Below are 25,279 nucleotides of genomic sequence, written 5' to 3' on the forward strand. Positions count from 1 at the left end.
GGCGCGGGGTAGGGGCGGGGCGGAGCGCGTGCCTCCGGGACGCCCCGCCTCTCCGCCCCCGGGGCAGGCGGCTGTGCGGGGGGGTCTACGTCAGCCGCGGGAAATCCCCTCTCCTAGCTGCCCGCCCCTGGCCTGGCCGGCCTGTGGCTCTGGCGGCGCTCCGCCCCCTACCCCTGGCTCCCGCACCTACGAAGGGCGACTCTGGTGATCGCAACGCGAGAATTAAGGGGGTGGGAAGGTGTGAGCCGCAAACTCCGAGGAGGGCAGGAAGGAGGAGGAGGCCCCGGGGGGTGATCAGGGGAACAGGGGGTCCCGTCGGCAGAGTCCGTCGGCCGCCGGACCGACGCGGGCTGATCGCGAAGGTCTCGGGTCTGGACGCTTGGAGCGGGCGGCGCGGTGAGCGGAGCCATGGCCTCCGGTGAGTGTTCCAGGCGCGGGTCCGGACCGGGGGAAGGAGCTCCTCCGGACGTCGGAGTTTCGGGGGTCCCAGTTTTGGTTGTGCGCGTTATGTCTTTAAAATCGTCTCATCTGGCAAATTGTCAGCCTTTAACAAGTTCCCCGGTTCAAGGTTTGCGTGCGAAATCAAAGTCACGCTCTGTAATTTGATGCCAACGATTTGATTTTTAGGATTAGGGAAGTAACAATTACCTAAATAAAGGAGGACGGATAGTTCTCGTATTTAGAAGTTGTTTTATGTTGAAATGGTGGTGTTATGTTTTAGAACAGGAATGAAGAAGCTTCAGACCTCAGGAGTGCGCTACTTTTTTTTTAAAGTTTAATTTCATCAAGTGCCGAGAGGTGATCACTGATGTGTTGACAGTTGTACAAAATGTGGTGCGGCTTTAAAAGTCACCAGTGGTATCCCAACAGCTTTTAAGTGGAAACGTTGCTTGAACAAAGTGGATAGTTTCTACTCTAAAGCGCGTACTTTCTGTTTTACGGAAAAGTCATTTTTTTTCTTTATTGGAAAGGAGTATTAAAACACCGGTGCTTTTAAAATAGGAGCAGGAATGAAAACTGTGCATCACTAATGTAGAAACTGATTTTCAGTTAATAGATGCGTCGATTTCTTGCTTTGGAGGGAAACGGCTTTATCAAAAAACAGGTTAGAGGACAGGGGAGGGAGTCTCAAGTATGTAGCCGTGGTTTAGATCTGTTTGTAACCTAAAGGGAAGTAAATCGAGTAGATTGTTCCAGTTGGACCTTTACAGGATGCTGGCAAGGTTCATGAGGACGTTTCCCGGCAGAGGGAGCAGCTTGAGCAAGGCTGGGAGGCCTTATCGATAGTATTAAGTTAGCGCTGTACTAAGTGGCAGAAGAGGGGACCTTGTTTTTGCTTGCCCCGCGTCCTCCCAAGTCCCTGATTCAGTGACCCTCAGAAGGCTGATATCTAGCAGAGAAGAGGAAGTAGAAAGCATTAAAGGATTTTTTTTAAGGGTTGAGCAGAACAATGCCATAGCTACTGCTGTAGGCCGAAAAGGAAATTGGGGTGGTTCACATGACATTTGATTTCACTTTGTCTGTGGTTTTCATGTGAGAATACAAGTGTAGTTTAAAATATTTCAACTTTCTCTTTACCCACTTCAGTGACCCCAAACTTTAAGATAATTTTGTAAATTTATAACTTCAAAGCACATTTAGAATAAAAATGCAAAGATGATCTGAAATATTTGGCTAATTTACTATTGGTTACCAGAAAGATTTTGTGTGAAAGTAGTAAAGGTGAGCATTATAAATAAAAAAGGTCAGACTGCTGTCAACTTACACAAAATTCGTTAATATGTGGCTTGAATACAATACTTCTAATTACTTTACAAGGGAGAAAAGAACCATTTACACAGAGGGTAGCGTAAGCCCCACAGCATTCAGGAAGACGATACAATTTAAATTTGTTTAATGGCACTGTATTTTGTGCTGTTGTGAGAGCTGATTCCCTAAATTGAAGGGGAAGAAATTTAAAGGAATGGAAAGCTGTAGAGCAGTTATCTCTTTTTTTGTTTGTTTTCTGTTTTTTTTTGTTTTTTTGTTTTTTGTTTTTTGCCTTTTCTGGAGTTGCATTAAAATGGACTATTTAAAATATAACAAGTTATTTGGGGTGCCTGGATGACTCAGTTGGTTAAGCGTCCAACTTCCGCTCAGGTCATGATCTCACGGTTGGTGGGTTCTAGCCCCTCGTTGGGCTCTGTGCTGACATTTCAGAGCCTGAAACCTGCTCCGAATTCTGTGTCTCCCTCTCTCCCTCTGCTCCTCCCCTCACTAGTACTCTTTCTCTCAAAAATAAATAAATTAAGTAAATAAATAAAAATAAAATATAACAAGTTATTTAAATTGGAATTCAGTTGTTTGAAAACTGCCAAGGAAATTTTTAAAAAGGAGTCTGGGTATATTTTCCTTAATCACTTGTAAAGGCCTTAGAGAAAAAGATGCAATAATTACAAATTCTTTTCCTGTTTTGAAACAGTAATTGAACCGAAAGAGTAATAGGAGAAAAATTTTTGCTTAGTTTATCTTTGTTTAGTTTAGATTATTTGTAGTAAGGTAGTATTGGAACCTCAAAAAGTATTTTTATTGATTACCAAGCACTTTAGACCATGTCTTTATTTCTCACCGGATGTCATATGTAAATAGGTATGTGTAGTTGCATATGTTATCTGTATAACGTAAAAGTAGGAGATCATAATCTCATAGGCAAAATTATATAAGTACCATGAGTAACTGGGACTTTGATATGTTTATGATTCTAAATTTTGTTCAGGTAAATTACCAAATTAATTATTTAGGATTTCACAGATCAGGTTCTATTTAGTTGTCTTTATTGCTTGTTTGTTTGTTTGTTTGTTTTTAACACGTTGATTTTTCTGTCTTTTGGCACAATTAATTAGAACAGGTATTGCTAAGAAGAATGTTCCTTGACCACTTAGGGTATGCGTAGGCAGTCATTACTCTTGTATATTTGTGATTCTGTTTTGCTTAACATAAGCAAAATTAGCTATTTTATGTCTGAACTTAAGGCTTCTCATTGTTCCAGTAGAAAGTACGGAATGCTCTTATGCACACATAGGTCTGTTTCCTAATAAGCAGTACTGTCTTTGGTAAAATATGTTTTAATATTTAGATAATTGATTTTTATTCACAGTTTTCTTAAGTATAGTTCTGTTGTGTCATACAATAGGAAGTACATGAAGAAGTTGTTTTTGTAAGCCACAATACTTCCAACTCTGTGGTGTGAGTTTCAAGAGAACTATAAGTATTTCTCTTGAGTAAGGGGAAAAAAAATCAGTGTAGGTATGATGCAACTTAATCTTTAACAATAAAGCTGGAAGCTGGAATTGGCAACTAAAGCAAATGACTTTTTTAAGTAGAAGACTGCACACTGTAAACACAAAGGCTGTTTCAGACTTGCCACCCATGAAAACGTAGAGACAATAGTGGTATGAAAGAATGAAGGTGCTGACAGAATGAAGTGGTGTGATAGAGTGAAGGCAGTGAGTGAGTGAAATGGCTAGGGAGGAATCATGATGAATCATAATTGGTACCATCTGGGGTGTGTGTAGTATCTTTCCCAAATACAACTTAGGAGGCTCAGCATTTCCTTTTGTCCTGTCCTTCTCTCATCCGCATTCTCTGCAAAGGATTGTGTTTGTAGGCCCATGACCCAAATACTTGCATGGGACATACTTATACTAAAAACCAGTCAATATTTGTTTAATACTTTTTAAAATTGGCATCCTGTAATGTTTAGTTTTAAATTTGGCAGGCTTTTTAAAAATATATATATATATTTATTTATTTATTTTGAAAAAGAGTATGCGCGCACAAGCGGTGTAAGGGGCAGAGAGTGAAGATACAGAAATCCCAAGCAGGCTCACTGCTGTCAGCACAGAGCCCATCCGTGGGGTTTGATCCCACATACCGTGAGATCATGACCTGAGCGGAAACGAAGAGTCAGTCGCTTAACTGACTGAGTCACCTAGGTGCCCCTAAATCTGGCAGTCTTAATCAAGACAGGTGATTTGGTATTGCCATTTATTTTCAATTTAGTTAAATACCTGAGTAATCTGGGACAGATTTTAAATATTTCTCTACTTTTTCATCCCAGAAGTTAAAATTTTTTTCGAGATCCTCCCCGCCCCCCAACACAGTGAAATCTCTAGCACTTACCAACTCTTACATCTTTTATTTACCTTATGCTGCATACATCAGTCAAATACACATCCAAAACTTTCATCACTTGGATTCTTAAGGCCCATTTCCGAGTCAGCCTCAGATATTGGAATAAATCTGGACTTTAGCCCATAATGAAGCTGGTTTTATTCCAGTTCTGCTACTCTGTGAGATAAAAATGAGAGAATAACTATTACAAAGGCTTGTTTTTAGGAATCCATAAATACCCATCAATGTTAGTTTTCTTATGTAGTGGAGCTGTTTGGGGTCCCAGACCTCTAGGAAATGGGACTTTCTAGAGATAGTTTGAGTATCCTGACATTCTAGAATTCTGTGAAACCTTAAAAACTTACAATAATAGGCTAGAACAGATGCTAGATAGAAAATAGTCTTTCAAGAATATATAAGACTACCTACCCATTTACTTTTAAACAATTGGAAATGGTTTTCTGTATTTTTAAACTAGGGGAGAAGAATTTTTTTTTTTTTTTTTTTTTTTTTTTAAATTTTTGGGACAGAGAGAGACAGAGCATGAACGGGCGAGGGGCAGAGAGAGAGGGAGACACAGAATCGGAAACAGGCTCCAGGCTCTGAGCCATCAGCCCAGAGCCTGACGCGGGGCTCGAACTCACGGACCGCGAGATCGTGACCTGGCTGAAGTCGGACGCTTAACCGACTGCGCCACCCAGGCGCCCCTAGGGGAGAAGAATTTAACAGTGATGTTTGGAGGCAGTGTATCTTTTCTCTGTTGTCCACTTAAATGATACTGAACATTCTGAAAAGAAAGTAAATAAAAAATTTCTTAGTAGATAAACTGTCCTTTTGCTAATGATTGATATAACTTACCCTTCATTTGATTTCTTTTGCACCTTCTGTGTTATTCTCTTTCTATCCTGTGGGAATAGGCTTAAGTTTTCTTTGCCCCTTTGTTAACTGAATGCCATTCTATGTGAGAAATGGTAACTCTAAATTTTGATCATAATTAGGAAGATACGGAAAAGCTCACGTGTGTCTTAAGGTAGAGAAGATTATCACCACAATTCAGTTGGGTTCCTAGGTTTGAGGAATGACAAATCTTTTCTTTTTCTCCAAAGTGAGTGAAGGTGATATTTAGAAAAGTGTATATTGTTAGCTCCATTTCCTCCTTTGACTCTCAGGCAGTCTGTTATCCATTACTTCTGTAAGAGAGATGCGGTCTGTAGTCAGTTATTCTCAGCTGTGGTGTTGACATTTTAGTGTGTTATCATTTGCTTGCTGTATTGTAACGAGTCTTACTAATGATAGTTAAAATATTAGTTTTGCAAACAGTTTACCTTTTAAATAGATCGCTGTGATTGGAGACCATCCCATCATAATGCCTTTTTCCCTTGCTTATATTTGGCTAAGCTTCTTAGACTGGGAGAGAAAGAAGACTTAGAAGTTGTCAGAATTCCTCTGCCTAGTTTGTCTATCACCCAGCTCATACTTGTGTATGAATTTTTGGACTGCTCTCTAGATATGTGCATTGTTTCTGCTTCTTTATGTTTTAGGGCAGTTGTTCTTAATCAGTAGTGTGTTAGAGTGGTTTGGAAGGCTTTTTCAGAAATATGTTGGGGCTTTAAAGATTTCTGTTTCTATTCAGATCACAGGTGGGATCAGGGCGTGTATGTTTTTTGAAAAAGCTTCCTAGGTAATTCTGATACATACCCCCACTGTGAACTCTGTTCCAGGAATTTCATTGGATCTAAATACTGACTTCCCTATACCAAGATGCATTATCTTCTTAAATTAAGTTGCATTTATTTTAGGTTATTTGCTGTAATCAGTTATTGTGACTTTACCCCCAGTGGTTTTTATGGTTGGGTTTTTTTGTTTGTTTTTTAATTTGATCCATTGGGGTCCCAGCTATCATATTTGCTAATGTCATTTATAATTTCTTTTTCTTATAACTTCATAATGTTGAGCTTTAGCATCTATAAAATGGGATAATAGTTCCTGTTCTGTTTTTATGAAGATTAAAGTTGAGAGGATCAAATAAGAATATATATAAGAGTACTTTAAAACAGTGTTATAATTACTGTAGTTAACTTTTTACTGAACAATTAACACTGGTTCCCAGTGCTGGCTATAAGGTTTTAGTTAAGGTGTCTATTTCTGACAATTAAAGCTCCATTTTTAACTTTTATTTCAATGTAATTAAAAAATTTTTTTAAGTTAATTTATTTTTGAGAGAGTGTGTGTGCAAGTGGGGGAGGGGCAGAGAGAGAGAAGAAGACAGAATTTCAAGCAGGCTCCTTGCTGCCGGCGCAGGACCCCATGAGGGACTTGAACCCACGAACCATGAGATCATGACCTGAGGTGAAATCAGGACTGGCCACTTAACTGACTGACCTACTTAGGCACCCCACAAATGTAATTTTTTTTTTATCTTAAAAACTCAAATAGCACCCTTTTTTTTGCCTAAGTGCAAATAAAAACATGAATATATCTTGCAAATATTTTGGCTGTATTTCAGATGTTTTACAATATTGTTAAAAATGCAGGGGTCAACCCTAGCTTTTGTATAGTATTGGTTAAAGAAAAGTGCAGTAATCAAGAACTACTTAAAAGAAATTTCAACTTTTCAAAACTGTAGTGATTTGAGATAATCTTAGTTGAGAGTACTTATTTTCCCTACAATTCCCTCATTGATATTTTACCTTCTTCCACTCCGTAGATGACTACATTTCAGCACTTTTTTCAGGAGAGTGGCATTTTAAGACAGAGCACTGAGGAAGGAAATAACTGGTACACTGTACTGATGCGTGATATAAGTGATTTATAGTTGGGAAGTAGTTTTAAATCATAAATACAGGTAAATTAGACTGTAAGTAAGTATGAAGATTAGAAAAGTGTAGCAGTTCTGGTACCCACAAAGCACTGGTTTTTTTCCTTAGTAGGGAAACCTACTGAAGGATCATCAGTATGATCCTTCAATGTTTGTGTAACTTACACAAACAAAAAGATTTTTAGATTTTCAGTTATTCATTCTCCAGATGTTTACCGAATATCAGTGTATAAGGCACTGATGAATACGTCACAATTCTTGCCTTCAAGTAGCTTGAAAAGAAATAAGACCAGTAACTTGATGAAATAAAACAAGTTGCTTTTTTTCAAGAAGAAATAAAACAGTGAGTCTCCCCTTAATTATAGTAATTTGGAATAATTGTCATAAACAAAATACTATGGCAAATTAGAGGAGGGGGAGATTATTTCCAGCTGGGGGAATGTAGAATATTCTAATAAACTGTTGGTTGCTCATGAGACTTTTTTTTTTTTTTTTTTTTTTTTTTTACCAATAAAGAGCTTCTTCAATAGGAAGAATGGATTTCAAAGGGTTTTAAGTACTTGATGTTATATGATAACTAATATTTTTCATTTTTATAATTTCACATTTTTTAAAATTATTTTAATCTTTCAGCAACTGCTCTTTTCTTGTCTATAGCTTTTTTTCAAAAACGCTTTCTACTTTAAGGTAGTGTTGCGTAACCAATGAAATATTTGAAAAATCACTATGAGCCTAACTAGCACTTTTACTCACACTCATCTCCCAAAAGTTAGCCACTTACCATTAATGATGTAATTCTATATCAACTTCCCACCAACCACCTTTAAATAAATAGTGGGCAGGGATTTATTTGACCTTTAGTTCAACCACATAAATTATTTTATATATCACTTTAAAATATTGTTGAGTATTGAGAGGAAAATGTACTTTATTTTCAAATACTCCTTTATAATATAGAAGGATATGAAATATTTGAAACTGAAATGTGAATTTGAGTTATTTGAAATATGTGAAGTTGAAACACTCATCTGCATGCCTTACATTTTTCAGTAAAATTGAAATAAGTGTTAGGAACAAGATTAGGTTAAAGTCCGTTTTCCGTGGCTCTTTGTCTTTTGCCTAAACAAATAGGTGGTAAATTCAAACAGGAGTCTGAACCAACCAATTAATTAAAGGTAACATTAACACTTCATTCAGTAACCCAAAGTAGAAACTGGAGCCTCAGTGATTCTTTACTTGCTCTTAACCCTAATGTTCAGTCACCAAGGAGTGTTAATTTTATGTTTTCAATAATCCTTCATCCTTGTTATCACGATCATATGTCAGACGTGCCCTCATCATTGGGCACAGTAGCATAACAGCCTCTGAACTGATCATCATGCTTTCTCCTTTCTTTCCAATCTGTCCACTGCCATCAGAATTCTTACTCTAAAATGTCAGTCTGATCATATGGTTCCCCTGCACAAAACCATTCATTGATTCTTTGTCATTCAGAAGGAAATCCAAATCCCCAGTGTACTCTGGCATTTGGTTCTAAAGGTGAAAGTGTATTACACGTTCATTATGGTTATATTGGTGATTCTTAAACTTTCTTTTCTGTGCTGCCACGACTTTGGACTCCCTGCTGAACGCCTACCTTTCTCCCTTCCCGCTCTGCTCTCTCCACCCTTTTGCTTCATTAATTCTTTTTCCTTTAACACAGGCATGTCTGACTCTTTTGCTCTTACTGTCATTTTATGCACAATTTGTTAGCATAAACAAAATTTTGTTTTGTTGGACTCTCCTATAGTCTAATAATTTGTGTTGTTTGCCTCGTTTTTTTTTTTTTTAATTTTTTTTAACGTTTATTTATTTTTGAGACAGAGACAGAGCATGAACGGGGGAGGGTCAGAGAGACGGAGACACAGAATCTGAAACAGGCTCCAGACTCTGAGCTGTCAGCACAGAGCCCGCCGCGGGGCTCAAACTCACGGACCGTGAGATCATGACCTGAGCGGAAGTCGGCTGCTTAACTGACTGAGCCACCCAGGCGCCCCTGCCTCATTGTTTTCTAAAGTCTTGAAAGTACCAGTTGTTATAACATCATGGTATCACTATAAAATCATTGTTTTCAAGAAAGCATTTGAAATTAATAATAGTAGACAACATGTATTGAGTATTTCTTATGGGTGTGTTACTTGGTAAGAACCGAACACACATTACCTCTAATCCTCACAACAACCCAATGAAGTAGGTGCTGTTATTATTATTCACATTTTATAGAGTAGGAGACTTATAAGATACAACATTTCCAGTGTGTTTGCTATTAAGATAGGACTAAGTAGGACTCACAAGACCTCTTCCTCATACTGTACTGGGAAGACCTATTGTGTTACCCTTTTTTTTTTTTTTTTTTTTTTTTTAATTTTTTTTTCAACATTTATTTATTTTTGGGACAGAGAGAGAGAGACAGAGCATGAACGGGGGAGGGGCAGAGAGAGGGAGACACAGAATCGAAAACAGGCTCCAGGCTCCGAGCCATCAGCCCAGAGCCTGACGCGGGGCTCGAACTCACGGACCGCGAGATCATGACCTGGCTGAAGTCGGACGCTTAACCGACTGCGCCACCCAGGCGCCCCATGTGTTACCCTTTTGAAGAGTTTTCTTGCATTCTAACAGAAGATAAGTCTTTAGTCAAAGAAATTGATTATCTAATTGTGGGAATTTAAAAGTCAGTAAGCTGATTGAGGGAATTTTTTTTAGTGGAAGACGTCTTTTTTTTTTTTTTCAACGTTTATTTTTTTTGGGGACAGAGAGAGACAGAGCATGAACGGAGGAGGGGCAGAGAGAGAGGGAGACACAGAATCGGAAACAGGCTCCAGGCTCTGAGCCACCAGCTCAGAGCCTGACGCGGGGCTCAAACTCACGGACCGCGAGATCGTGACCTGGCTGAAGTCGGACACTTAACCGACTGCGCCACCCAGGCGCCCCTAGTGGAAGACGTCTTTACCTCCCTGAAGTAAAGACACATTGCTAAGTACCCTACTTGTAAGCACACTTGAGTGTCTCCGCTGAGCTTTCATTTCCACAATATAGATCATAAGAGGGGGTAAACAAACATGCACGTGTTCTAGGGCAGCTCTATTGACATATAATTAATGTATGATAAATTACACATGTTTGAAGTATGCAGTTTGATAACTTTTGACATAGAAATAGACTCTAAGAATCATGATCACAGTCAAGATAATTAACATATCCATCATCCCCCAAGTTTCCTCATCCACTCCACACCCCTGTTCTTAGGCGATCAGTGTTCTGCTTTCTTTGATTATAGTTAGTTCATATATTCTAGAGTTTTATATAAATGGAATCCTACAGTATGTGCTCTTTTGGTCTGGTTTCTTTCAGTCAGCATAAAGTTGCATGTTTTAAATGACATTCGTTATAGAAAGTAAGTAATTATTTTCTTTTCCTCTGTTGTTCATACTTTAGTAAAGGTTTAGATGGAACTGATTGAAAATTGTGGTGAGCTTAAAATCACTTCTGGAATTTGTTTGGATATACTATGTATCAGTCCTTTAAGATTCCAATGGAGATATTTAAAAAACATATCCTTCTGCAAGGATTTAAATGTATTTTCAGTTTCTTATTTTTCTTTCTTTTTAATGTTAATTTTTGAGAGAGAGCAAGAGTGAGTGAGCGTGTGGGGGTGAGGGGAGAGAGAGAGAAGGAGACACAGCATTCAAAGCAGGCTCTAGGCTCTCAGCTGTCAGCACAGAGTCCAACATGGGGCTGGAACTCAAAACCATGAGATCATGACCGGAGCTGAAGTTGGACGCTTAACCGACAGAGCCACCCAGGCGCCCCTGTATTTTCATTTTCAATTAGCCGTCTTTTAGTACTGTTAAGAGTCTAATGCAAAATCAAGCAGTTAAACTCACTTTTGGAGTATGATATTGCACTTCTGAAGACTATCTTCTTGACCCTTCTGTGGGAATCTTGAAGGAAACCCTTCTACTTGTTCTCATATGAGAAGTGGATATCTCTGAAGTGGGTGTCTCAGAACTTCACACTCTATGAATTGCTTCATATTTAGCTGTAGATATTAAATGATAGAGTGCTACCTAATAAATATGATTTGAGTGATTTGTGTTAACATGTTAATTATGAGTGGGAGAAGAAGGTGCCTTTACCATTCAACCTTGGGTAATTGCATTTCAACTTTATTATTTAATATTGGGAGGGGAAAATTTTTAGTCTGCTGTTTTGAAAGAAACAAAATGGTTAAATCCATTATTACTGCTATTCTAATTTCACTCTCCCTCTTTTTCAAATTTCCAGGTGGGTATAACCCATGTATAGAGATAATTGAACAGCCCAGGCAGAGGGGAATGCGTTTTAGATACAAATGTGAAGGGCGGTCAGCAGGCAGCATTCCAGGGGAGCACAGCACAGACAACAACCGAACATACCCATCTATCCAGGTAATAGACCATTTTCCTGTGTGTACCTAACTCTTAATTGCTTCATATTTTAGCTATAGCAATTACATTAAAGACCCAGTTTCTTCACAATGTGCTGTCATTTCTACTGTGGCTTAAATATATACTTTGAAGGGGTATTTATGGTATGACAGTGAACAGAAAAGCCTGGCATTCAGTGGCCCAACATTCAGGTGTTTTCTCATGCTCCATGATAATATTATGGTATAACTTGTTTTAAAAGGAATATGGGCAGAATCAGATTATGTGACCAATTGAAATTAATGCAGAAAATAGTACTCCAGAGAACTGAGAGGTAAATTCTTCCCTTCTGGTATTCTCTGGAAAGTTTCATCCAAACTGCATTTGCCAGTCAACTGGACTTTATTTATCTGGTGCTAACTGCGTTATATATATTCAACTCTCATTTAGTAGATCAATTCTTAATGAGATAAATTTATGGATTATATCTTTAATTTCCCCCTTTTTCAGATTATGAACTATTATGGAAAGGGAAAAGTGAGAATTACATTAGTAACAAAGAACGACCCATATAAACCTCATCCTCATGATTTAGTAGGAAAAGACTGCCGAGATGGCTACTATGAAGCAGAGTTTGGACAAGAACGCAGACCCTTGTTGTAAGTACACAGTCACAGATCTCTTTAGGAATAGGATAAGCATAGGATGCTCTGTTTACTATGCATGTACATCTGTTATTTTTTAGCAGAATAGAGTAACTTCTCATTCTACTTTTATTTACTATAGTGTACCTTTAAATTTTCTTACCATTTGCTTAGAACCACCCTTTTATTCTTTACTAGTGGACAGCCCATGATGGTAGCAGGAATACTTATTGTTACTGAAGGTATACATAAAATTATTTCATGCTGTGATATTCTTTCTTAGTTTGAACAATTTATGAAAGGTTTTCTTTCATATATTTTACTTTGTCCTTTCATTAATAGTTAAAAATCACCAAATATGAGAAAATCAACTGGAAAACTGGAATTATTATTTAGAAAAGGACAGGTTATAAAAGTAACATACAATAGTAATTCTAAGATAAAAAAAATCATTTAACACTTTGGTGTTGGTGAGGCTGCCACAAGATGGGTCCATTATCATGTTGGTGAGAGTACAAATTAATAAAATCCTTCTGGTATGCACTTTAACATAGGAAAAACCTGAAAAATATGAATGTCTCTTGAACCGGCAATTCTGTTTCTAAGAGTTTATCCTCAGGAAACAATTAAGCTTAATTTAACTATAGTGATATTCATTGCAGCTTTGTTAGTAAAAGTAAAAAGTTTGAAGCAATTGAAGTAATAAACAGGGAGGGACTAGTTAAATAAACTGGTACATCCAGGCATTAAACATAACATTGCAAATATCTCTTTGTGTAGAAAGATATTCACACTATGTAAGATAAATTGGTTTTAAAACAATATGTGATTAAAAATATATTTTTTTTAAAAATGTATGTGTACATATACTTGGTATTAATAGCAGTTGTCTCTTGGTGGGTAAGATTGTGGGGTTTTATATTTTTCTTTTAACTTGTGTTTATTCTATAGTTCGTTTTTGTGATGAACATATATTGCCTTTGGGGAAAAAATGAACCTAATTACAACAGGGAAAATGTTAGTAGCCTCCTTCTGTATTAGTAGTGACTATTTAGAAAATGTACTTTAAATTTATTATTATTTTTAATGTTTTTATTTATTTTTGAGACAAAGAGAGACAGAGCATGAGCAAGGGAGGGGCAGAGAGAGAGAGAGGGAGACACAGAATCTGAAGCAGGCTCCAGGCTGCAAGCTGTCAGCACAGAGCCCGATGCGGGGCTTGAACTCACAGACTGTGAGATCATGACCTGAGCTGAAGTCGGATGCTCAACCGACTGAGCCATCCTGGTGCTCCTAGAAAATATACTTAAAAATATTCCTCTCACAATAACAACATAAACCAAAAATAATTAGTAATACACATGTGGCAGGAAATATTTCCTATTTATATTATTTGACCTCCCAATGCCATTTTACACTGTGGACCCTTCCTTTCTTAGAACATTCTTATTTCTTGATTTCTGTGAAAATAACCTCTCCTGTTTTACTTCCTGCTTTTCTCGATCTTAGTTACAGGCAGTTAAATTTTTGGACTATCTTGGTTATGTTCAACAGTGCCCTTTATGGCTGTCCTGTTTATCCCCCCAATCCAGGTTTAAGGGTCACATATTATATTTACTTGTCATGATTATTTAAGTTGTCATGATTATTAAAATCTCCCTTAATTCAGAACAGTTTCCCAGTCTTTTTTGGTCTTTCATGACATTAACATTTTTGAAGAGTCTGGGCTGTTTTGAAGATTGTGTTCAGTGTGGATTAGTCTGAATGGTTGCTGGTTTATATTCATGTTAGTAACACGAATAATACATTCATGTTAACCCAAAACAATTTGGATGAGAAATCTACAGAGGTGCTGCTATGTTGTTCTCAAAATATCCCTTCAGGAGACATGGGATATTAGTGTTTTCCATTGGTGATGTTAATCAGCATTCTTTTGTAAAGAGAAACTTTCCCTTTTTCCCCTTTCCTATTAAAAAAAAAAAAATAGCCCTGTAGCCCCATGGATTCTTATATACACTGTACTGTAGTACATTATTGGCATTATTATTTTGATGTTCGGGTTGACCCATATTTGACCAATGCAAGCCCCTTCAGCCTGTTTCCTATGTCCTTTTGATATGTTCCCATCTTTCTTTGAGCACTTTTTTACTTTCTGACACAGCAAAGTGTTCAAGACTTAACTTGTACTTTTCTTGCCCCAGCTCTGAAATCAGTTTTTTTTCTAAGGAGCCCTGGTTCCTTTCAGTGGAGAATGGTATTTAGTCCCATTGTCTTTTTGACATATTCTTGTAAATATCAAAACACCTCAAATAGAGTATTCCCAAGACCGCGATTGTACCATGATCATACTTTTTTCTCAGTGCTTCTTCCAATGTGCCTTATCTCAGTGGTTGCTATAAAAGCCCCAAACTTGGGTATCATCCATGACACCCCTCCCACAGATGCATACTTTGAATGCATTAACTAGTATTTCTTAAATAGTTCTTGAATCTATGCACTTTCCTCGGTGACCTCCATCACCACCACACTACCTGTAGTCTAAATGTAAGCTGCCAGAATAGCCTCCTGACTCGTCTGCTTGCATCTTTTTGTACTCCCCCTCTCCCTGCTGCTCCCCAAGTCTGTTCTCCACTTTAGCCAAAGTGATCTTTTGTAAAAGTTAAGTTAATTTATTCAGAGTGAGCTTTTCAAATACAAATCTGAATGTCAAATCCCCATTTAAAATATTTTAATGGCTTTATGTGGCTCTTGGAATAAGGACAGCATTCCTTATTGGCCTGTGAGGTCTGCATGGTCTCCTTGTATTTGTAGCCTGCCATTATACTGTGCTTTCCTTGAACTTTGTACTCCAGTCATAGAGGCCTTCCTTTAGTTTGCTGTGTTTACAATGCTCTTCTGTAGGGACCTTTGCTTGTTCTGTTCCTCCTGCCTGAAGTCACTTTACTCTTCTCTTCCCCTACTTCATTTCTGTTTATATTAAGTATCAGTTTATACAATAAACCTGTTTGTCCATCCAGAATTGATCAAGTCTCTCCCATCAAAGGCTCCTATGACAAAGTGTATGTCCCCCTTATCAAATTTGTTAGGATTTCAGTTTAGCATTTGTCTTTTGTTTTTTTATTTTATTATTATTGTTATTCTTCTTAATATTTTTATTTATTTTTGAGAGAGAGAGACAGAGTGTGAGGAGGGGAGGGACAGAGAGAGAGGGAGACACAATCTGAAGCAGGCTCCAGGCTTGGAACTGTCAGCACAGAGCCCGATGGCGGGGCTCAAACTCGTGAACCATGAGATCATGACCTGAGCCAAAGTCGAATGCGTAACCGACTGAGCCACCCAGGCGCCCCAGCATTTGTCTTTTGCATGTGATTATTTAATACTTCTATATCTGCTTCACTAGACTAGAGGTCAGCAAACTTTCTCTGTAAAGAGCCAGATAGTAAATAGTTTAGGCTTTGCAGGCCATATGGTCTGTGTTGAAACTGCTCAATTCTCTTGTAACATGAAAGCATGCCTAGACAGTATGTAAACAAATTGGCTTGTCTGTGTTCCAAAAAATCTGTGTTTGCAAAAACAGGTGGCGGGCCAGATATGGTCTGGGGGCAATAGTTTGTCAGCCCCTGCGCTAGACTGTGAGCTGCATGAGGGGAGGGATTGTATGTCCCCATAACTTTCCAGACAGTTTTGGTACAGAGTAAGAATCCAAAATTTCATTCATTAAATTTTTTGTCAAAGAAAAATGAGAACCAAGCTATGAATCTTTCAAAGAAGTAGAATACTTTTGAGGAAGAGGATTATGGTTTCAGGGTTTTGAGAAGGGATTACGTATTCCAGATTTATTTTTTAATTATTGGAAGCAGAGGAAAGAAATGTCAAAGGTGTCTTAGGTACTAACAAAATCACAAGTATGGTGAAGGTGAAGAGCAGGAACATAAGACAGCATGAGCATGGAGAAGGGCAAACAAGGCAGGCAGCCTCCTGTTGCAAAGTGCTGTTATGAAGTTTGAACAAATAGTAATGTTATTATAACCAAGTTTTGCTTCCTTATTCACACCCACCCGGCTTTAATGATGTCATGGTTTTTCCATGTGGGAACAAGTATGACTGGTGGTGGTAGGGGAGTTCCCCCCTCCACCATCTATGCTACAATATGCAAATTAGTAATATTTGTAGCTATTGAGAAGTTTTCCATAAATGACATTTTAAAACTTTTGTTAAATATTATTCACATTAAACAACTTTCTAATTTAAAATGTTTCAGTGTTTTCTTATGAATGATTATTATAGCTTCATATAATATAGCATAAAACATATTCCATTGCTACTAGCAGTGAAGTCAGGGCTCAGAAATCAAATGTCTGTGGAATGGATCAGGGATAAGAGGACTAGCAGGCACTATAGTAAATTGGAGAGCCCTGCATAAGTGGGGCTGCAGGTGCTCAGCTCTAGCCAGGTGTTTCTGTGCCAGTCTACTGTTGCCAGACCTTTAGAATGTTGAAGAGAAGCCAGAAATCCATATATTTATATTCAGTTAACTTGATTGTTAACTGTGCGCATTTGTTTTTTTATTTAAGGTAGGTGACACTTTTATGGGCTTAGTAAAACATACCTGTGGGCTTCAGCTTATGGACATCTTTTTACAACTTTTTTGTTCGGGAGGTCAGTTTTAGCTTTGTGGTGTCACTTTCCTGTTAATCTTCATCTATTTTGGTATATTTGACATAGGTATAGGATATATGCTTGATTTTTGCAGTATCCTTCGGTAAAACCTCATTTATATGTCTTTGTATTTAACTGTAAAGCAGTTTGAAAGTTCTGTTTTCCTTCTAGTTTTCAAAATTTGGGTATTCGATGTGTAAAGAAAAAAGAAGTAAAAGAAGCTATTATATCAAGAATAAGGGCAGGAATCAATCCTTTCAATGGTAAGTATGCTTGGTATAATCATTTCTGTTATTTGGGTATTGACCTATTTGTGTTAGTGAATTCTATTTGTATCTCAAACCTGTGCTTTAAGAGCTACCTTAAGTTCCATGTTCACTTTTCTACTTGTTAGCATATACCTGTATCTGAAGAATGAAGAATATTTAAAATCTTTCATAGTGTTGGAAAAAAAAAATTCTTTGGCAGACAAGGCTTTCTGGTATCAGTGGAAAGTGCCATTGTTTTCTATAAGAAAACCTCAAAAATGTTCTGATTCTTTTTGAATGTGGCCTTCCTTTTGCCACCCCAGCAGATAGTATACATTACCTTTTCTGAATGTTGAATAGGCACTGTGGTTATAAGATATTGAAGTACATTTAAATCAAGGGCATATTCAACAGCAAAATTTAAATTAATCCCAGCGTGGAAGAAGATGTATAGAAATAGTAGAAGCTATACAAAATATTTTCATTAGTGTATTTATGTATAAGGCTAGATATTTAATGGTTAGTAGGTTTTGTTAGGGATGGAGTGATGCGGTGTAATGCCTGGCAATTATAAGCACTCTGTGTTGTTTGGATAGATAAATGCTGGCATCCTACACTACAGTTAGTCTCCATTGTAAGTCTTCTGCAGCTACTTAAATAAGCATAATTCAGGAATTGAACGACTATAAAATTTTCAAAGAATACATTTCTCTGTCATATTTAAGACATCCTTATATTGTTGGGGCATCTGGGTAGCTCAGTTGGTTAAGCGTCCAACTCTTGGTTCTGGCTCAGATCGAGCCCCGTGGGATTCTCTCTCTCTCTCTCTCTCTCTCTCTCTCTCTCTCTCTCTCTCACCCAGGAGGTGCTCTCACTCTCTGGCACTCCTGGTTTCATGAACTCTTGTCTCTTTCTTTCAAAATAAATAAATGAACTTTAAAAAAAAAAAAGACATCCTTATATTGTTGGTTGTTTGTTTTTCCTGGATGTATAAAAATAATTTAAGGGATATGAAGTGAAGTTAAGGAATATGTAGATAGCCAAGTGCGGTGTTTGTATAAATCATAAGGTCTGCATCTCTTTTCCCTAGTCTTTATTTTTCATACTATTTAGTATAATGCTAAAAGCAAAAGTCCCCTTCAGCCTTCCTCATCAGAGGAGACGACTGTTAAATTTGATGTGTATTTTTCTAGAATTTCCTTTATATATGCATAGCTGTCTCCCTAGTTTAGCAGCTTATCATCTCGCAGTTTTTACAGTGGTGACTACTGTAGGGTAGGATGCCGACATTTAACTTGCTGTAGTCATTTACCTATTAAAATAATACAGGGTGCTTACAGTTGCACTACTCCAGATAGTGCCATCCCCAGCAAAATCCACTAAACAGTAAATAAATACATATAAATAATATAAATGAATATATACAAATATACACATATATTTTTTTATATAATGGAATCATGCTATACTGCTACTGCTTGTTTCTTTGTACTTAGGAATAGATCTTAAATATCTTTCCATGTTAGTACTTTTGAATCTATTTTACTTTTTAACAGAGTACTCTATTGTTTGGACAGACCATAATTTGTTTATCTAGCCACCTATTCATGAGCGTTTAGGTTTTCATTTTATTAAAAAAAACAACTCCATTGAATATATAAACTTTGAGTTCTTGTGTGATTATTTCCTTAGGATAAATTTTCAAAAGTGGAGAATTTCTGGGTCAAGAGTCTGCTCATTTTCATTGCTCAAGTAAAAACCAAAACTTAAAAATTAAAGAGTCCATCTAAGTTTAGATGTAGTATGAAACAGGGAAATGTAGCACAAAACAAGGAGATCATAAATAATAGCTACCATTTATTAAGTACTTTTTGTATGTCAAGAAGTAAATGTTAGGTGCCTATGTATGCTATTTACTTAATCATTGTAATGGCACTTCTTTTCAGAAGAGAATTCCAAAGCTTTGGTTATTTAATTTTCTCAAGACGTGTAGCAAATGGCAGAGCTGGAATTCAAGTCTGGATATGACTCCAGTGGAAAAGCAAAAAAGGAAAATGTAGATAGGCCTTCTAGATGTTTTTTTGGTTTTTTTGTTTTTGTTTTTTTACACCAATCCAGAACCAGGCATGATGTTAATAACACTCATATAGCACTCAGAGTAGTTCCTAGTACAAAATAAGTGCATTACATATTTATTTCATTAAATTTCTTTTTTAATTTTTAAAAGTTTCTTTACTTCTTTATTTATTTAAATAATCTCTACCCCCAACGTGGGGCTGGAACTCACAACCCCAAGATGAAGAGTCACATGTTCTTCTGACTTAGCCAGCCAGGCACCCCTTATTTCATTTAATTCTTATAACAGCCTATGAGGTAGGGACTATTGTTGTTATCTCCATTTTATAAATAAGGAAATGAAGGGATAGAAAAATTAAGTAGTTTTCTCAAGGTCATATAGTTGGTAAGTGATGGTACTGGGATTTGAACACAGGTAGCCTGGCTACCAGGCTCACGATCTTCTCTCTACTGCACTGCCTAGGTGGATTTAGATTTGGGGAAGGGAGCAATCCTGCCGGTTGAGCCTTCACAGTATTTGTGCTTTTGGTTGTTATTTAGTTTTTTGTAACATCCCTTTCTTCCCCATAGCCCTTTTGCTCCCTCTTTAGTTTAGGGACCTACCATCTCACAATTTGAATTGTAGTAATCTCCTCGCCCCACACCCCAGTAGAATAATCTTCTTAGAATAGTGCTTTAGCATATTATTCTGATTAAAACGTTGAAATGGCTCCTTTAAAAGTTTAAAAACTAAATGGCCCTAAATTGAAAGTCTTCCACATGTAGCTCCAGCATATCTTTCCTGCCTTCTCTTCCACTGCTCCTCTTCATGAACCCCTTGCTATTCCAGCAAAACTCTTTTGGTCACCTACCCTAACCATTTCTCCACCATCTTCTACATTTTTCTCACTACCGTTGTAGGAATGTAAACTTACATCATTTATAGCTGGACTGTTGCTGATAGCCCCTAAACTTGTGTTCCTGCCTCTGTTCTTAATATCCTCCAAGCAGTTTATACACTCTGCATGCAAAAATATCCTTCTAAAACAATAGGAATTCAGTGGCTCCAAATAATTTTCAGCAGTGGTTCTCAAAAATATACTTCATACTTGCTAAAAATGTAGATTCCAGGTCATATTCCCACTTATTTGCTAGGTCTAGCATGGGGTCTGGGATGCTGTTTTGAGAAATCTCTAGCTCCATGTTTCTTAACTTACTTGATTGTGACTCACAGAAGAAACAGCTCTTGTTTCTCCACCAATACATACATATGCACACATACATACATACATAAAGCACTGTTCTTACTACATGCAGTATACTCTATTCCATGCCTTTGCATTCCATTTCTTTTTTTCTTTTTCTCTTTTTTTAAAGAAAATGCTTTTCTAACACACCAAATTAATTTTATAACCAATGGGTCCCAAACTCTTACTGAAAATGTCAATCCACATCCACCTCTATGTTTATAGTGGCATTATTTACAATAGCCAAGACAAGGAAACATCCCAAATGCCCATTGATTGATGAATGGATAAAGAATGCTATATATACACAATGGAATATTTTTCAGCCATAAAAAAGAATGAAATCTTGCCATATGCGTTGACATGGGTGGAACTAGATTATAATGCTAAGCGAAATAACTCAGAGAAAGACAAATACCATATGATTTCACTCATGTGGAATTTAAGAAACAAAACAAATGAGCAAAGGGAAAAAAAAGAAAGAAAGAGCAAACCAAGAAACAGACTCTTAACTCTAGGGAACAGATGGATGGTTATCAGAGGGGAGGTAGGTGGGGGGATGGGTGAAATAGGTGATGGGGATTAAGGAGCACACTTGCCACGGCGAGCACCAGGTGATGTATGGAAGTGCTGAATCACTATATTGTACACTTGAAACTAATATAGCACTGTATGTTAATTAAGTGAAATTAAAATTTAAAAAAGAAAATGCTTATCCAACCACCAAATTAATTTTATGACTACTGGGTCCCAAACAATAATTTGAAAATCTCTTCCATAGATGATTCTGGTGCAAGCCATCCATGGACCACGCTTTGAGAAACTCTGATCTACTTGCTAGATTCAACTTCTCACTCATAGCATTCAAAGCCTTTGATCATCTGATCCTTGTTTTCCGTTCCAACTTCTTCTCTGGCTTGCATCCTCTGCTTTGACTTCCTGTCCCTCCTTCCTCTAACACTGAGTGCACACATATGTGCTTTGTTTTTGCCATCTGAAATATTTTGCCGTGTTTGAAGAGCCACATTCTTTCTTGCTACTGTGCCTTTATATACGCAATGCCCTTATGTGGAATGCCCTGATCTACCTAGTAAATTCTTCCTGCTCAGCCTTCAAGTTTAAAGGTTGCCTCTTTGAAGCTTTCTGTGACCTTGCCACAGAGAAAAGTATTGTTTTCTGAAAATGTTGTACATCTTTCCAATATGATTTGCTATGCCTTTGTGTGTTTCTCCCTCACTGATTCCTGAGGCTGTGAAGGACTGTCTTCTATGTATCTCTCACACACAGTCTAGTGTGTGGCACATGGTAGGGGCTTAATTAAAATTTGTTGAAAGAGAAAATGAACAAATGAATGAGTGAACACACCTTGTTTGTACTTGTCTACCAAAAATATTCAAGTTGCTTTCCTTATCTGAAATGCCCTGAAAACCTTTTTAGCTCTGTTGAGCCCAAGGTAATATCCCCCTAATTATACCAGTCACTCAGCAATTGGTCATGAAAAGCTTTGTGACATCTGTTGGATTATTTAATTCTCCAGCAGTTGTTTTATGAGATGAATTTTATGCTCATTGTGGACAGGATCTATGACGGAACTTGCTTATATGTCACTTTGGTACCTAAACCGTATATTTATATTACTATTAAAACAAATACCTTCACAATATCTTACATTTCACTTTGGTACCTAAACCGTATATTTATATTACTGTTAAACAAATATCTTCACAATATCTGAGGTAAAAGTTTCCTATTTATATACAGTAAGTTATGCATCTTAACTACTAATGCATTCATTCCTTCAATAGGAATGTTACCTCATTCAGTCTTTATAGTCCTAGGTTGTGGTAGGTGCTTGGGATAAGTTAGTGAACAAAACGAACAGAAATTCCTGCCTTTGAAGAGCTTCTATTTCTGTGGAGAAACACCGACAATAAACAAATTTACTAAGTAAATATAGTAGGTGATTTATTAGGCAATGAAAAGTTCTCGGGGAAAAATCAGTGTAAGGAGTCGGGAATCTGTAGTTAAGGGGAAAAGGTTATACATTTAAATAGGACGGTTAGAGTAGGCTTCATTCTCTATTCCAGTATAGTTTTCATAATAGAAATTATGGTTATTATATGTTATTGTTTTCCTAGAATATTGAAATAAGACCTAAAATGTACATTTCTCTTTTTTTAGGTTCATTTTTTTATTTAGAGAGAGAGTGAGAGCGAGTACAAGCAAGGGAGGGGCAGAGAGAGAGAGAGGGTGCAGAGCCCGATGAGAGGCTCAAACCCACAAACCATGAGATAATGACCTGAGCAGAAATCAAGAGTTGGATGCTTAACCGACTGAGCCACTCAGGCGCCCCCTCAAATGTACATTTCTAATACTAAGCAAAACAAAATCTAATCCCCTTGAAAAAACTCAAAACACCAAAAACTAATTTAGATAACTCAGAATTATCCTTTTCTTTGGTTGTTTATTTTATTTTTGGGATATACAAGTTCAAATTCTACCATGTACATAGAAATTTGTCAGGGCTGAATTTATACTTTTTCACAGGTGTATCACTTCACATAGGAAAATTCTGTTAGTACTGTAAGAGATTAGTTGACTTTGTTTTTGTGATCTATATTTATGATATATAGAAACAGTAAAATTGGAAGTGTTTAGTAAAATAGGACCTGCACTTTCTGGTCTATAGACTGATGTTACATCATTGTGACAGTCTGTTTTCTAGACATCAGGTATCGTGTGAAAATACAAAAACTGGTAAGAATTATTCTTAACTTTCTGTAGGATTAGTTTATGTACTACATCAACTAGTATGTTTTAAGGGCATTCCTTACTTTTCTTGCTATTAATTCTTTAGAACTATCTCACAAAAAAGGGATATACAGCAATAAAGTAGTGTTAAACTTGAGGTTTCATGTAAAATATTGTTCAAATTGTCAAAGATGTGCTGAAATCTAAATTGCACAAAGAATTTAATGAAGGGTTCCAATATCCAGTTTTGTTTTTTTTTTTCCCCCAATATCAAGTTTTAATAGTGTCCACTTAGCTGGAATAAAAGAATAGCAGTTAGACTTCATAGAGGACTCTTACAACAAAAGCTGAAAGAAAATTAAGTTATTTATCATTTTCTAGCTATGTGTTTAATGACGTACAAGGAATTCTAATATTCATTGATTAAAATCGATAGGATTTTGACAATAAAGAATTTACAATTCAGTTTTATTCAGTATCTTATTATTTTTCCATATAGAGAGGACACTGAGTTGTTACAAAGACTATTTTACAATTGAGTTTGGGGGGATTATCTTGTATTGGTAGTCTGAAAGATAACACAGTTTAAAAAGACAAGTGGTCTCTAACATAGATTCATTCTGGTCTCTAAAGTCTGGTTTAATACAAGAAAATATAAGAGCCTTTCCTCACAACTTTAAGCTTAAAAAACAAGAAGAGGGGCACCTGGCTAGCTCAGTCCATTAAACATGCAACTCGATATTGGGGCCGTGACTTTGAGCACCATGTTGGGTATAGAGATTACTTAAATAAATAAATTTTTTCTTTTGTTTTTAAAAGACAAGAAGAAAAAAAGGCTCTTGAGTACTTGATTATCCTTTCTTTACTGCATTCGCTTTAGTTTTTCAAACCTTATTGATTATCATGGGCAGAACTTGGGGCACTTCTTTTATGCCTTCTGTATTCAACATACTCCCATTATAACACTTTTCATGTTATATAATTTTACTTTACCTATTTTTCATGGAGACACTAATCTCACTAAGAGCAGGCATGGTCTTTTCATATCTGTATCTGGTATTTATTTTAGTGCACAGCACATAATAGTAACTCAATAAATATCTTGAAAGAATGAGTAAATTAATGATAGATGGCTGTGACCATTTACCTTTTGCCTGGCCACGTAAGCACTTTATTTTTTTTTATTTTTTATTTTTTTTTACGTAAGCACTTTAAATGTTAGCTTTTCTTATGTTATACATGACAGATTAATCTATACATTTTTTTAAAAGATTTATTTTGAGAGTGAGAGTGCATGAACAGGTGAGCTGGGGAGGGGCAGAGAGAGAGAGGGGAGAATCCCAAGCAGTCTCCACATTCAGCACGGAGCCTGACACGAGCCCACGACCACAAGATCATGACCTGAGCCAATATCAAGAGTCAGACGCTTCCAGATACCTGGGTGGCTCAGTTGGTTAAGTGTCCGACTTTGGCTCAGGTCATGATCTCTCGGATTGAGCACCACATTGGACTCTGAGCACCACATTGGACTCTGTGCTGACAGTCTGGAGCCTGCTTCAGAGTCTGTGTCTCCCTCTCTCTCTGCCCCTCCCCCACTCACGAGTGCACGCTCTCTCTCAAAAATAAATAAACATTAAAAAAAAAAAAAAAGAGCTAGACACTTAACCAACTGAGCCACCCAGACGCCCCTCTATACATTTTAAATAGCAAGTCAAATGAATTATAACTAAACTTCTTTTTTTTTTTCTGAAATGAGACTTAAATGAAATAAGCTTTTTTTCCAAATGACTTTTAAATGAAGTGAGCTTTTAAAATTATTAGCCTACATATAGGCTAATAATAAAAATACTGTGTATTTTTGTCCTGATGTTTACTTGTATTTCAGTAATATTTAACTGCATTAGAATTTTGGAAATGTCACATCTCTAGAGCTAATATATACTATAATTGACTTTAAAATTTTGAAGCCCTACTTCTAAGAGAAATACATCATGGTAATATTTTTCCGATAAAAATTAAATTCTTATACATACTGCTTTTAGGACTAAGGAGTAATATTTATTTCTAAAGACAGATTAAGAAGAACAATTGTTACCTTGTTGCCTTTTGATAAATATAAAGGGAAATTTTAAACTAGTTTAAGAGGAATTTAAGAGAATTTGATTGTTCTTCGTCAGATTTTGCATATTTTTAAAAGCTGAGAAGCATTCTCCACATTGCAGACCAAAATACTGCATTTTGTATTATAGAATGATACGTA

The 25,279-nt window shown here is 36.9% G+C and overlaps 1 protein-coding gene across 2 annotated transcripts in view; it reads left to right on the forward strand.

Moving 5' to 3' along the window:
- The first annotated feature begins 71 nt into the window (after positions 1–71).
- REL (REL proto-oncogene, NF-kB subunit) overlaps positions 72–25,279 on the forward strand; it is a 36,318-nt gene continuing 11,110 nt past the window's right edge. For both annotated transcript variants that reach the window (XM_030310665.1, XM_030310666.1), the window contains exons 1-4: positions 72–418; positions 11,294–11,436; positions 11,926–12,074; positions 16,890–16,981. In XM_030310665.1, coding sequence (XP_030166525.1) covers positions 409–418; positions 11,294–11,436; positions 11,926–12,074; positions 16,890–16,981 — 394 coding nt within the window. In that variant the 5' untranslated portion in view covers positions 72–408. The remainder of the gene's footprint in view (positions 419–11,293; positions 11,437–11,925; positions 12,075–16,889; positions 16,982–25,279) is intronic.

Source organism: Lynx canadensis, chromosome A3 (assembly GCF_007474595.2).
Source record: "Lynx canadensis isolate LIC74 chromosome A3, mLynCan4.pri.v2, whole genome shotgun sequence".
Lineage (NCBI taxonomy): Eukaryota > Metazoa > Chordata > Mammalia > Carnivora > Felidae > Lynx > Lynx canadensis.